Below are 14,650 nucleotides of genomic sequence, written 5' to 3' on the forward strand. Positions count from 1 at the left end.
AAAGATCCTGGATCAGTCGTTTATCAATTGGTTCACACAGCGTTTCCGAAATGTTATTACGATAATGTTGCATTGGGAAAAAAATCTTATGACCCATCTGAATTAGAAAAATATCTAATTCTTAAAGAAAAATCCATTGAAAAGTTACCCCTAGTTTTTGTTCTTGGTTTTGAAGATCCTTTCGATTTTCCATTGCAAGGGAATTTTGACCAAATTCGAGGGCAAAAAAGAGTGAAAGCTCTCATTGGTACGAAAGTTTGAACGAGATAATTTTAACTGCGATTTTATATTGACTTTCTTACGATTTTATTCAACAGATCATTCGTTTCGAAAATCGGGAATAGATAAATATGACGACTTCGAGGAAACTAAAGTTCGTAATAGATTGATTAAAGAGCTTTGGTCGAAAAACTTTCATAAAAATAATTCAAAGACAATTGTGGAAAAATTGGATATTGAAAAAGATCCAAATGATCAATTATCGGTAGAAAAATTAAGTCAAGATGTAAATCTTAACTCTTTTTCACTTTCTGATGACGATGATTCATTTCATGAAATTTGGAATGAAAAAGTTTTCAAACATTAATTTCATATTACTACTTGTAGTTTTGATAAAAATCTTTTTCTACGATTAAAGTGAATTTCTTTCCTGTGAAATTTCTCCAGTATTATACGAATATTATTTCAGCGTTTGAATCAATGAGTAGATATTTTATTATGAATATCTTTCCATACTATTTTCTTGGAATTGATTCTTTTCAGTGAAGATTTAACTGAAGATCTTCAGACGATTTTTGATTAAATCTACTTAAATTTTTTTTGACTCAAAATTGAATCAATTGCTCAAATTTTGCTCAAATTTTTAATAAACATTGAATCTAAACAGTTGATTGGGAATCACAGCTAACATGTAACAATAAGTGTAATTTGTGTGTCTAATTAAAAGTAATTTACTAATTGTAATGGATCGTTAATTGTCAGAAGAAGAGGCTTAACCCAATTCTTGATTATTTTGCAGCTAAATTGGTAATAATAAAAAACTGATTAACTTGGTAATTAAGATGAAGATGATATTTTTATGCTTATGATTTTAAGTTAATCACTTTTTTTTGTCAACTGTTTAGACTTTAAATTGTAACTCTAACCTCAATTAACAAATTGTTTCCAGGAAAATAAATCTTTATGGTGAGAAAAAAAGTTTCTCATCTTCATCACCATCATTTGTATCTTTCGTCTAATTAATTAATTGAACTGGACCATATTAAATCATTTCATCATTGACAATTTGCTTAATCAATAAAACTATTCAAATTGTGATATGAATTCAATTTTACTATATAATCGTTTTTACATTCATCTTATTGAATTGTAAGTCCTAAATTGTATCAACAATTTGATTGAGATTAATGAAGAAATGTTTAATTATATTTATATGTATAATTTGAAGTGTTTTTTAATTATCTCAGTAATCAAGAGCAAATGAAAGTATTCAAAGCAAACGAACCAAATATTAATCTAAACTTGGACATTGGCCTTTATTTTCCGCTTCGAAATCAAAATTATCATAATAATAGTGAATTCTGTTGACCAGTTAACTCATCTTCCTCATCATCATCATCACCATCACCATTAAGTGATGCGGATGATGATTTGAGAGCAAAATAACTGGATGATAATGATGAAGATGAAATAATTACTCTAATTATATTCAATGAATAAAAAGAGAGTGAGAGAGAAATAAAATATTAATCGAAAAAAGGAAAAAGTTTCAATTCTTTCCCTCACTAATATACAATGATGACCATCTCATTGACCATCATCAAAGTGTGCAAATAGGTTGCACACAAGGTAAATACAAATAGGATCGAAATGTTAATTGATGAGCAAACAAATACACATTCGAGTCCAGAAAGTCAACTGACCTTAACGGACATCCCATCACCTCCTTCAGCCCAACTCATGATCGACTGACCAAAGGGTGAAAAGTATTCTGATTTCAGTTGATATTGAACTTTTTCCTTGACCATGTTATGTTATCAAACTTTGGAAACAAATTTACTCCTGATTTTCACCTTGACAATTAAATTGTTTAACTGATTTGACTTGAATCGTTATCGTCTTCATATACTAACGGTACTTTTTTTTCTTGTTGAATTTGTGCTGAATTTGTCGTTCGTATCTTCATCTCTGGGTGTATTTAAATTGGATTGGGAACAGTTAAATATCAAGGAAAAGTTGATTTAATTTAATTGTGAAAATGTTTCTCTCAGGGATCAGTAAATTACGATCACCTCGAGCATTTTGTTTCTTCATCATTTTCATGATCTATCTGATTCCTGGAATTTTCAGTGAACATATTTGGGATTTTCTTCATCAATCTGGTACTGAAGATAAAGTGGAATTGGCTAAAAAAATTGGCTCAGCACTTTTACTTGCTTATCGAAGTAAAAAGTTCATGTTTCCACTTCCTTTTCCGGTTCCAGTTCCAATACCGTAAGTGTCAGAACAACTTTTTTTAACAACCTTTAAGTTTAAACCTTTCGTTGTTGTTTAAACTCAACAGAAAAAGTTCATTCATGAAAAATGTTATCTCGTTGCTCAGAATATTAAATAATCATTAACATGGAGGATCAGAGTTTTCCACCGGTGGGAGGAAAAAACTTTAAGATCGGTGAAAAAAAGAGTAGCTAATATTGTTGGAACAGAAAATTACTCAGCTCATGGTGATTATCGTCATGATGATCATTGAAACTTTCATGATGATGATATAGATGGATGAGGATGGAGAGGAATCGGAAAAAAATGATCGATACAAATTCTCAGTGGAAATAAAATGTTTCCGAGTTTTTTTTCATTTCCTTCATTCTGATTATTATTATTATCGTTTTGATGAAGATGATTGTTGAAATTGAATGATTCAGACTTGAACTATGCCCATCATCATGGTGCGAACCATTATCATCATGAACTTTTCACTGAACTTTAACACTTTTCCTCATATCTTTACATGGAATAGCATAAAACCTCATCAGAACTTTCCTCATTCCTATTCACCAAATGAACTTTGTTTTATATCATATTTATTGTTTTAGAATCATTTGTGATTCATGATTATCTTCATGGTGAATTTTGAAAGATAGAGATTCAGAATTAATTGAATTGTAGAAAGAAAATCTTATCTGTCAAAATGAATGGAATGAAAAATGATCAGCTGATAAAATTCATTTTTCTTCTCATCATGAATTTTGGATTTCCTGCTACATGGAACTCTCAGTGATCATGATCATCATGAAGATAGAAAGATGATGAAGGATTTTTATTCTGTTTCTTTCCATAGATTATTCTCTCTCTCTTACATCATTTGTTCCATGTCTGAATTTGAGATTTTCTGGATCATTGGAATAATTTAGATTCTGTATTTTTTTCCTTCTCCTGAATTTTCACCATGATTCTGATTTTGACTCTGATGATAAGTTTATCGCTGAGAATCATTAGAAATCACCATTGATTAAATTGTTTGTTTGCTTTGATTTGATTTTTTTGTTCTGGATTCTGGTTTCATATGATTACTTTTTTTTTCTTGCTACTCAAAGTTGTTCATCTTGATTGTTTTCCACTGAAAATTAAATTGTTCAAAATCAATTGAGTTAAGTTGAAACTCATTCAATTGATTCTGATTGATTTGCTTTTGTTTTCACCCTTGATTGTAAATATCTTTACACTTCATTTGATTGATTGGTTATCATTCGGATAACTATTAATACAAAATCATATTAAGAGGAGATGATGAAGAGGATTTTGTTTTCATTAACTTAATCAACAATCAAAAATGACAAACAATTTATCCATAGATTTGGTTATTAACAAGTTACAATCACCAAATTAAAGTTATTATCATTATCATTTTCTGATGATGATTCTGATAAACAGTTAATTAGATTTCAATTTTTATCATAATAAGTCAGTTGATTGGTGATTAAGATTATTAGTTTTGAGATTATTTTTGATACATTTCCATGTAATGTTAACATTTCACTCGGTTAATGTTGTATTATTATTATCATCTTCCTTATGGATGATAAGAAAGTGTAAGTGAGTAAATTATCATCATCATCATCTTCTTCATCCTTTCATCCTCATCTTTATCATCACCATTAACCTTATATATCGTTAAAAGTGTAGGGTGGGAAATGGTTAAGGTGGAAAGTGGAAGATACAAATTTATTGATTTCAGGAATAAAATAATGATGGTAATCATCATCATCTTCATGAGGATGATGATGATGATGATGATGTGAGGTGGGGAAAGGGTTGAGAACTGAGGTGGTAATAATAATCATGAATAGAAAGTAGATCGAAATTGAAAAGTTCGGGAAAACTTGATTACTCTATTGGGAATTGGAAACTAGAGTAAATTGTTGATGAAGATTGAAACAGTTACATAGATTATCATTACAATTAACTTTCTTTTTTTTCTAATAGATAATTAAATTGATTAGTTAACAATCAATTGTTGGATTTTCATCATTAATTTTTTTTTCTTCTCTTATTGTTGTTGTTCATTAATTCATTTGATTGAGTTATCCCTTTGATAATTAATTGTAATCTGATAGAGTTACAATTACATTGAATGACAATGTTAACGTTATGATTTATGTTTAATTGATTTGTTAATGTTGATGGGAAACAATTGATTTTTGTTTCTCATTATCTTTGTTGATTAACTTTAATTGTCTTGGTAATTTAATTTTTCCCCCTTTTTTTCATTATATTAAACATTTAATTATCATATATGATTAAATGTTTGGAGTTAAATTTTCATATCTGATGGAAAACTTTTCTAGACCTTTAAACCACCAAGGGAATTAATTTGATTAAAGTTTTAAGCAACGTGTTAATTTGATTCGTTACTTGATGATAATAATAATTATCATTGTAACTCTGTTAACTATCAACAGATTCAATTGATAATTAAAGGTTACAACTATTATTATCATAACTATGATGATCTCGTTGATAATGTTTTACATGATTAAATAATCATTTGATATCATCAAATTGTTGTTGACATTTGAATTGATTGAGATTCATAGAGAGTCAATATTAACTGGATTTAGATTGTTGAATCATTTTGATTAGTTTTTTACATCTAAAAACTATCATCAAAATGAATTGATAATTTTTTTGTTCATCTTTACTTTCATGTTTACCTTTTTTTTTGCATCAACAGCTGATCAGCATCATCATTGTTAACCTTCATTGTATTATCATGAAATATAATGTTATCAATGAAGAAGATGATAATGCATGATGATAACAATGAGCCAAAAAAGGGTAAATATTTAAAATTAATCAGCTATATCAGGGAATTGTTTACAATAGAGAAGCAAAAAACTAATTGGATTCACTGGAATAGGAAGATGAATGGGGCTATTAATATATGGAGGATGAAGATGAGGATGAGGATGATGGAGAATAGAAGAGAAAGAAAAATTAGCTAATTCCATGTATTATTATTATGCAAGTTATCGGATGAAAAAACTTGTTGAATCTCAAGTCATGTTTGAAAATCATCAGAACTTTTGTTATTCTCCATGTTAATCCTTTCATTTCCTTCCCTTTTCCTTTTGTTTAGGATTTTCGTTGTTACTTTTCTTTCTAATTCTTTTTCTTTTTATTTTCCTTGTTCATCTTCATCTTCATCTTTATCTTCATCATGTTTCATGTGTTTTCCTTGTTTTCCTTTTCTTTTCTCTCCTTCCATGAAAATCGTGTAATGAATTTTCACCAATAAAATTTTAGTTTAAGATTAAAATAATAGTTGTTGGCCAATTAAAGTAAATAAGTGGCCTTAAATTGCTGATGATGAGTTGGAATACAATAAATAAACAGTCTTCTTAGTTTCCATCCATGTGAATTCTGGGAGAGAAAAGTTCCACTATGAACAAAATTGTTCAGAGAAGATGAAGAGGGAGAAAATATATCCTGTTTTTTTTTGTTCTTCCATTAATTTCATCTCTCTCTCATCGAAACTCATACAGGTCTCAGATCTTTTAACTAGCTAACATAAAGATGGTGGATGAGTTTCGGTTCTAACTGTCACTCATTACTTTGAAACAATTATCGATCGTAACTCTTGTACTGTGAGTGAGAGTGTGTGTGTGTATATTACATCGAGAAAAAGGGAGAGAGTGAGAGTGAGATAGAATATAATGGAAGATTGAAAAAAAAGGCAGAAATTTTCTTTCATTTTTTTTTGTTCTTATAAAAATTAGAATCACATGAAGCATAAAAGTTGAATCGACCTAAGAGTTTGTTTGCTTCGGTAGTTTCTCCCTGGCTTGGACTTATATGGATGATGTATCATCGTAATCAAGATTTTATGATGGTAATGGTGATGATAATGATGATGAGCATAAAGATGGTGGTGATGATGGAAATGATAATGGAAGATGAGGGTGGAAATATCATGTTGGATGATCATCATGACGATCATGTGAAATAAGTCAAGTATATTTTTCCTCGTGTTCAATTATTGTGAATCATTATAATTGGCGGGCCATTTGTTGTATTGTTGCTCATCGTCGTCTTCAAGTATTATATAAAATATTGCTCTCGATTGTTTTTATAAAGAAAAAAAACTATTCCAATCTAAATCAGAGCGAGGGAAAAATTCTGGAAAAGATGAAGAGAATGAAATAATCCCTTATAATGAGACTTTTCCTTATTGTTTCTCTCTCTATCTCTCTCTGACTTTTCCTCTCTAACTTTGTTGGTAACTGTTGTTGACAGGATTGATTAGTATGGAAACAATGATTAACTGGACAGTTAGAGATTAAGACATGAAAGAAGTGGACATGAGTGATATACTTTAAATATTACATTTTGTATCAAATAGTTCAGGTTTCCAAGGTTTGATTCTCATCCCAATCATTCAACAATCTCTGATGGCCAATCTTTCCCATGGTGATGAGTTTGTGTTCATTCATCTTCCTTGAAACGTAATTGAACCTATTAATTAATGGAAAGAATAAGCTATTAATTATGTAATGTTAATTAAAAAAACACAATTAGAAAAGAGGTGAGAGTAATAGATCTGCCCCTGGACATGTATGAGGTTTTCATTCATTTATCTTAATCATATAATGTATTAATAATAATTGTATTGTAATAGTTAAACTTGATAATATTCAAATATTGTTAACTTACCTTTAATTTGAAATTTATTGATTCCTTTGGGAACAGGTAGTTGTAGGAATGGTAACTTTATCACTCGCGAGTGTTGGTTTAACACAAAGTGAATCAATTAAGAGTATTAAAGTTTTTCCAAATGATTAAATATCATTAAATTGGTGACATTGTGTAGGGAAAAAAGTATTTGGTAACAATCCAATTAAATTTTGATCAAAAATCAAATCACAAAGAATTAGAAAGAGTGTCGAGTTTCTTTGTCATTTTGATCTTTTTCGTTGTTCCTTTTCATTGTAATTGAATCATTTCCTTTTCCTGTTTCTTTGATTTTCTTTGATTTTTTTTGAACAACAGGATTTATAAAACATATCAAGCTGTTATTCATGATCCATGGTTTCATAAGAAGCAACTTTTAACCGGTGGATTAGCTGGAGGATATGGTGGATATGGTAAGTGAGATTATTGGACAGCATTGAGCACCATTATGCTGAAATGAAATTGTATTTATCATATTCAAGAGATTGGATTATTAATGTTGATAATTTTTGTTCATCTTCTTCATTTTTTTTTCTTCGCTCTCTTGATGAACTGGGTTAGGAGGTGGAGGAGTTGCAAGTGGTGGATTGGCCCATTTAGCTGCTCTTGGTAAGTTGGGTGGTGTTGGACTTGGTGGTCTTGGTCATGGTTTTGGTGGACATGGTATTGGTTTAGGTGGTGGACTTCATGGTCTTGGTGGGGGACTTGGTGGAGGAATTGGTGGACTAGGTGCACTGGGTGGATTGGGTGGATTAGGTTTGTTGGGTGGATTCGGCTGAAGAGGGTCAGTTTTTAGTATCTTCTAACATCATTATCAGCCATCTTTATCGTCATCATCATCATCATCACAAGAGTAATCAACACTAATCTAAAAGAGTAACTTTTAATTAGTTGTAACTCTCACTTCAAATGTTAATCTTTATCGCCATCGACTCTAACCCTTTTACCAAGCCAAGTGCATCGAAAGCAAAACGAATTCATTGTAATAGTAAAAATTTATAACATCGGATAGAGAAATACAAATATTTATCACCAAAACAAAGTAAAAATTTTGAATAAAGTGTCATTAATCCTTTATGATTAATCCATCATCTGTATAAGACAAAAAAAGAAGAGAGAAAAAAAATCCAATGTTACAAAATTTAAAATACAAAATTTGATGGATTAAAGATCATTAACTGTCTTTTTTCTAATTTACTTTGAAACAATAAATAAAATGGAAGAATGGAAATTCAAAGAAACCCAAATAAACCCATTTTTATAACAAATTTAGTCCTTACCTGGAAAATTACCTAATCCAAAATTGATTAATCTCATTCATCAATCAAAGGCTTAACCATTTTCACCTTTAGTCACCATAGTTTTACACCTAAATCATTGATCTAATTTGATACCATAAACCGAAAGAAGCTGGTGACACATTAATCTAAAGAGTACAAATTAAATTGATTAAAAGAAATGAAACAAAAAAGATTAACAATCAATAAATTAGAACACAAAACAATTAGAGTTAATTGATTAACAATAGAAAATGAAATTTTTTCAAATTTCGTTTCCAATTTTCTTTAGAATTTGAAAGAATTACCAGCGCCATCTAGTGGATAGAAAATTAGTATTGGGAGAATTGATTTTTTCTCTTTTTGAATCAATGTTTTCATTTTTATCTCTTAATTAATCATCGATTCTATTAATTGTAACCAGTGATTATTTTATTAGATTTAGTTGCGTTAAGTGATAGCAAAATTATGCAATAATTGGATTGTGTCAAAGTTAAAAGTGAAATTGAATTAAAACTGATCTCATTTTTATCTTTTATCCAAAAGTGAGGGCAAGGTCTTTGGGCTTTTGTTTACCATCGGTCGGTGATCCATGCTGATCAATTGTTGACTCTCTTTGTGTTAATTGGATTTTATTTTGATTTGATTATTTATTATTCGATTTGGAACATTTTTGTTAATGTATTGGTCGTCATCGTTTATTTTGGATCAAGTAATCTTGTGAATCTTTTCGATGGCTCTTCATACAATCTTTGCAAGAGAAACGACAACAACATTAACCCTACATTTTCTCTGGTTATTGTTTCTTTCTCCGTGATTATCCTTCATCAAAATTGTTCTTATTTATTTAAATCATTTCATTAATTGTTTCTGTCTATCTCATTTTTCACCTAATTTCATTAACTATTATGATCTAAATCATTCACTGGCTTTTTTTTTCTCTTTGCCTGATATAAATCTCACATTCTCTCTTTCTCTTTCATTACCCTTTTCTTAATTTTGTCAACATAATCAAACAATTTTTTATTCATTTAATTTAATTTATCACAAATCTTCGGACATTTTCAACAATCTCATCAAAATTGAATCACATACAAAACAACATAAACAACAACAACAACAACAACAACAATCATGGAGAGTGAAGACTATGAAGATGGTGAACCATTTTTCTACACCTTTAATAGCCACTTTAAGCTATTGTTAAGATTTCTTGTTGGATTATCAATCAATTGGACTTCTTTTAAATGTTTACTCAATTCAATCAAAATGATACTTATGCGTACGGAGACAATTATCCTGTTAATTTCACTGGCAATTATTTATATCTGTTGTCATTCATCTGATGTTTGGCCGAACATTTTATCCAAACGAATACCCAATCAATGGCTTCTTAAACTGGGAATTATCAAAGTTAAACCTAAAAATAATTGTAGCTCTTCAACGGAAGGATTAATTGTTAATAATGTTGGCATTTATGCGATTCAAGGTAGACGTCCCAAAATGGAAGATACCTTTTCCTATTGTGATGAAACCTCAAGATTTGGCTTACAAATGTTTGGTGTATTTGATGGTCATGGAGGAGATGTAAGTACATATAATAATATTAATAGTATATTTAGACTATTATCTCATTAAATGTTTATCTAATATTGATTTTTTGTTAATTCTTTTCTTCTAGTCTGCATCCAGGCTTGTTCAAGATCGTCTCTTCACCTCTATCCTGGAAACCTTAGAAAATATTTCCAAGGAAACATCAGAACCCTTGGTATCAATTTTAAAAGATGAAACAAAACCAAACGATAAACAGGCTGATGAATTTTGTCCCGCCAATGGAGATGTTACCTGTAAATCTACAACTTCACCAGTATCTTCACCATCATCATCATCATCATCATCTTTTTCATTTTCATCACCATCATGTTCACCTAATGATGGGAATAAAGGTGACATGAGATCAAAATATATCTCACGTTTAATCAGTAAACATATAATTGATTTGGATAAAGAGATTGTTAAAGAAATGAAATTGAAAAATGATGTTTCTGGAACCACTGCTCTTGTTGCTGTTAATCTGATTAAAGAGAAAACCTTAATTGTTGCTAATGTTGGTGATTCTCGAGCTGTTCTCTGTGATCGTAAAGGAAATGTGATCCCACTATCATTTGACCATAAACCTGATCAAGTAAGTCAACAGAAATAACGAAAATCGAATAGAAAAATGTCAATATGATTTCTAAAATATTCTTAATCATTGTTTTGTTTTCATTTAATATTCTAATTTCAGGTAAAGGAAAAGAAACGAATCAAAGATGCTGGAGGTTTCATTCAATATAATGGTGTTTGGAGAGTGGCTGGCATATTAGCAACATCTCGAGCTCTCGGTGATTACCCATTGAAAGACAACAATTTAGTCATCCCCGATCCTGATATTCTTACATTTGACCTTAATCATGTTAAACCAAGCTTTATGATCTTAGCTTCGGACGGTCTATGGGACACTTTTACCAACGAAGAAGCCGCTGAATTTGTTCGTATTAATCTTGAAATGTTACAGAAAAGATCTTGGAAATCATCTAATAGTATTGCTCAAGAGCTTGCCAAAAGTCTTGTTCATCAATCATACAAAAAAGGATCATTGGATAACATAACTGTGATAATTGTATTATTTGATTCCTGATTCAACCAAAAATTGACAAGAAAACTTGAAGATAAAGAGAAGAGAGATTGACAGAAACAGTCAGAATTACAAACAGATAAAAGAGAAAATCAACTAAATCAATTTCACTGTTAATTAAGTCGATTCACCCAACGATTCACTTGAATTTTACTTAAACCAAAAAAAAAGAAACAATTCAATTCTCTTGCTGTTAAAATTTTGTCTCTATTATGCTGTTTAATTACCTGCCTTCATGAAAAACAATTCATTTTAATTAACTAACATAATTTTGATTTTGATTTGATTAAGGAAAAAAGCTCTTAAAAACAACAACAACAATTTAAACAATCAAAAGAAAAATCATCTTGGTGTAACCGTCCTCCTCATAATTGACCATTGATTGATTGTTGAGAGAAAAAAACAAATGTGAAATATTTATATATTTACATTTATACAATTTAAACATCTTGTACTTGAGCAATTAACTAATCATCAAATTGTTTTGATATTTTAAATGAACTCATTTTAAACGACAAGATATAAAAAAAAATTGGATACAAGGAAATATCAGCTTACAATGAAGTGAACAAATTAAGGACAACAATCAACTATGTGAAATAATATCAAATCTAAATTATTGAGAGTATGACCATGTTTAGAACGTTATTTCTTAAACAATTAATGAAAAAAAACAAAAATATATTAATTGTCTCTCAACTTTGTACATTGAAATTAAAAGAAACAATTTAAATGAAAAACTATTCCATTGCTCCTTAATCAAGACAAAACGTAGGTACAAATTGAAACAAGACAGAAAAGAATCACTCAATTTCTTAATCAATTAATCAACATTAATTGAATTTATTCCTCAAGTTAATTGTGAAAAATGAACAATTAATTAATTGTTGATCGACTTGAGACTCAAGCGCCACCTTGAGTTTCGAATTTAAATTAACCAAGAGACTAACCAGAAACGTGCTTACAACATGAGACCAATGGGAGTCGTGTGAATTGGTTTTATGTTGATAAATTGTTTTAGATTTAATTGTAATTTATAATAATTAATTATTTGCAAAAATGGGTAATGTACATGCTTCTTCACCTCCTCCACCTTTAACTACGGTCCCAGAACCTCCACCAACACCTCAGGTACCTTCTGAACCGGTAGATGATGGAAAATCAAGATTATCCACCATGGAAGAGCTTCACAAGAAATGTAAAGGTTTGTGTTGAGAATTAATTTGTTTTTTTCTTCTATTCTATTTTACTTTTTAATTGTTAATCTATTTGCATGATGATTGCAGTTTCTATTCAATCGAATGATGTTTCCTTCTGATTTTCCATTCGACCTTTTCAATTCAATGGTTTTCATTTGTTTCTTTCTCTTTTCTCTCTTTTTATTCTATTCTATTCTTTTACTTTCATTCATATCTTTTATATATGCGATGATATTTGGGTTTTAATCTCGATGGTGTTGATATTTAGATATATTCCCTATGCCTTTTGATGGAGCTAGGATTGTTTTCAATCGAGGTCTTAGCAATCATTTCCAGATAAATCACACGGCCTCAATGTCCACCATGCAACCATCGGCGAGTGGTTATAAATTTGGGGCCACTTATGTTGGTAATCAAATTGTTGGTCCAGGAGAAGCTTATCCAGTTTTACTTGGTGACATTGATCCAAGTGGAAACTTGAATGCAAATATGTTATGTCAATTTCATCCTAGATTAAGGACGAAAGCTGTAGTTCAGGTTAGAATTTATAATGATGACAAAATTTCATCAAATATTTGACTTCCATAAACTTAACCTTTAAATAGGTTTTCTATTGATCGTATTCTCATATTGGTTTTGTTTTGTTTGTTTCATGTTAAAATAGATTCAAGATTCAAAGACTGCTGGTTATCAAGTTTCTAATGATTATCGAGGAGATAATTACACTGCCTCAGTAATTTTAGGCAATTTTGATCCTGTAACATTTTCGGGAATGTCTATATTTCATTATCTTCAACCAGTTTCACCTACAGTAGATTTAGGTGCTGAATTAGCTGTACAATTTGGTCCTGCAATTCCTGATGGAATAATATCAGGTAAATCCTATCAAATTCTATTGAATGACAATAATTTTCTAAATTCTCTTTTTCATTTTCTTACCTAATTAGCTCTTTCGGTGGCTGGAAGATACACTTCTCCAGATAATTTCATTTTAAGCGGTACATTTAGTCCTTCCCAACTTCACGCTTGTTACTATCAAAAAGCTAGTGATCAATTACAGGTAATCTAATCATCAATCGTTGGAAAAATAAAACAATCTCAATCTTATTTATCCTTATTTTTCCTTCACTAATAGTATGGCGTTGAAGTTGATACCAATATAAAGATGCGAGAAAGTTATGCAAAATTTGGTTACCAAGTAGATCTACCGAAAATGGATGCATCTTTTAAAGGTGAGAGAGATTGAGAGTTTTCTATTCTCTTAAAAGAAAAATTTGATTCTATTCTAAAAATGACTCTTCTCTTCATTCACTAAAAGTACTTTTCTCTTATTCTCCCTTAATCTCAGGTTCCATTAGCTCGGATTTCGGTATAACTGGAGTCTATGAGAAAAAGTTAGCACCCTTACCTCTTATTCTTACCCTTAGTGGGCATATTGTCCATGGACGGAATCCTCTCTACAGATTTGGAGTCGGCTTGACGCTGGGTTAATTAACTTACCAATTAAACACACAAACACTCAATCAAACACAACACCAACAACAACAACATAGTAGTTTTGTCTAATTAACAACCCAAACACAAACACACGTAAGAATATATAAATAGTCCTTATTATTTGGAATAGTTCATTTTGTTAATAAAAAATAAGAAAAAAATAGAGAAAATGGAGAAAATGATTATCAATGTAGTGATTTATATCAATTAACTAATTTTTGTTCATCATCATACCAATATAATTTACAAAGAATCAACCTGAGGATAATTTTTAACATTATTTTGTTGATTATTGAACACACAGAAAGAAAAGAAAGAAAGAAAAAGCAATTACTCTAATCCAGTTACATTATAATTGTGATTTAAACATCAGACCAATTATATTACCAACACAATTTGTTTTTCCTCTGTTCTAATCATCATCATTTAAAAAAGGACAACAACTAATCCATATTAAGACAAGCCAAATTTGACTGCCAAAAACTCAACAATTAACGTGCCGCCATTAAAGGGATCCCAATACATCCCTCTAGTTGATTAATTATTAACAAAAATCACTAAATTAATGGACAAAAATTAAGCGAGTGTTAATCTTTGTTTTTGTTTTCGCAATGAAAAGTATTTACAAAAAAAAAGAAAACAATTTAGTTGTAATATTAATTGTTCAATATTGTTGATATAAAGAACAAAACAATTTTTTCCTCTCTCTAAATTAATTTAATTTCTGTTGTAAAAAGAAACTCATTTAATCACCACAACAAACAATCTAATTT

At 29.9% G+C, this 14,650-nt stretch overlaps 3 protein-coding genes across 3 annotated transcripts; all 3 read left to right on the forward strand.

Annotated features, from left to right (window-relative positions):
• The first annotated feature begins 986 nt into the window (after window positions 1-986).
• Window positions 987-8,006, forward strand: LOC128388328 (pupal cuticle protein 36-like). Its single transcript, XM_053347716.1, has 3 exons — window positions 987-2,493; window positions 7,546-7,640; window positions 7,789-8,006. Exons 1-3 carry the CDS (start codon window positions 2,258-2,260, stop codon window positions 8,004-8,006), a joined length of 549 nt encoding a protein of 182 aa, XP_053203691.1. The 5' UTR covers window positions 987-2,257.
• An 850-nt stretch (window positions 8,007-8,856) lies between these two features.
• LOC128388357 (protein phosphatase 1L-like) lies at window positions 8,857-11,901 on the forward strand. Its single transcript, XM_053347745.1, has 3 exons — window positions 8,857-10,091; window positions 10,186-10,689; window positions 10,792-11,901. The coding sequence occupies exons 1-3, from the start codon at window positions 9,639-9,641 to the stop codon at window positions 11,182-11,184; spliced, it is 1,350 nt and encodes a 449-aa protein (XP_053203720.1). The 5' UTR covers window positions 8,857-9,638; the 3' UTR covers window positions 11,185-11,901.
• Window positions 11,902-12,131: 230 nt separating this feature from the next.
• LOC128388358 (mitochondrial import receptor subunit TOM40 homolog 1-like) lies at window positions 12,132-14,593 on the forward strand. The gene is made up of 6 exons (XM_053347746.1): window positions 12,132-12,385; window positions 12,649-12,917; window positions 13,045-13,255; window positions 13,328-13,440; window positions 13,516-13,612; window positions 13,729-14,593. Exons 1-6 carry the CDS (start codon window positions 12,241-12,243, stop codon window positions 13,869-13,871), a joined length of 978 nt encoding a protein of 325 aa, XP_053203721.1. The 5' UTR covers window positions 12,132-12,240; the 3' UTR covers window positions 13,872-14,593.
• Window positions 14,594-14,650: the final 57 nt, after the last annotated feature.

This window comes from Panonychus citri, unplaced genomic scaffold, assembly GCF_014898815.1.
Source record: "Panonychus citri isolate SS breed McGregor unplaced genomic scaffold, ASM1489881v1 Contig00097, whole genome shotgun sequence".
In the NCBI taxonomy this organism is placed as follows: Eukaryota; Metazoa; Arthropoda; class Arachnida; order Trombidiformes; family Tetranychidae; genus Panonychus; species Panonychus citri.

Coding starts and splice junctions, on each gene's coding strand:
- LOC128388328 (XM_053347716.1), top strand. CDS start 2,258: ATGTTTCTCTCAGGGATCAGTAAATTACGATCACCTCGAGCATTTTGT. Junction 2,494..7,545: donor CCGGTTCCAGTTCCAATACC/GTAAGTGTCAGA, acceptor TTTGAACAACAG/GATTTATAAAACATATCAAG. Junction 7,641..7,788: donor TGGAGGATATGGTGGATATG/GTAAGTGAGATT, acceptor GAACTGGGTTAG/GAGGTGGAGGAGTTGCAAGT.
- LOC128388358 (XM_053347746.1), top strand. CDS start 12,241: ATGGGTAATGTACATGCTTCTTCACCTCCTCCACCTTTAACTACGGTC. Junction 12,386..12,648: donor GCTTCACAAGAAATGTAAAG/GTTTGTGTTGAG, acceptor GTTGATATTTAG/ATATATTCCCTATGCCTTTT. Junction 13,613..13,728: donor AATGGATGCATCTTTTAAAG/GTGAGAGAGATT, acceptor CCTTAATCTCAG/GTTCCATTAGCTCGGATTTC.
- LOC128388357 (XM_053347745.1), top strand. CDS start 9,639: ATGGAGAGTGAAGACTATGAAGATGGTGAACCATTTTTCTACACCTTT. Junction 10,092..10,185: donor TTGATGGTCATGGAGGAGAT/GTAAGTACATAT, acceptor CTTTTCTTCTAG/TCTGCATCCAGGCTTGTTCA. Junction 10,690..10,791: donor TTGACCATAAACCTGATCAA/GTAAGTCAACAG, acceptor TTCTAATTTCAG/GTAAAGGAAAAGAAACGAAT.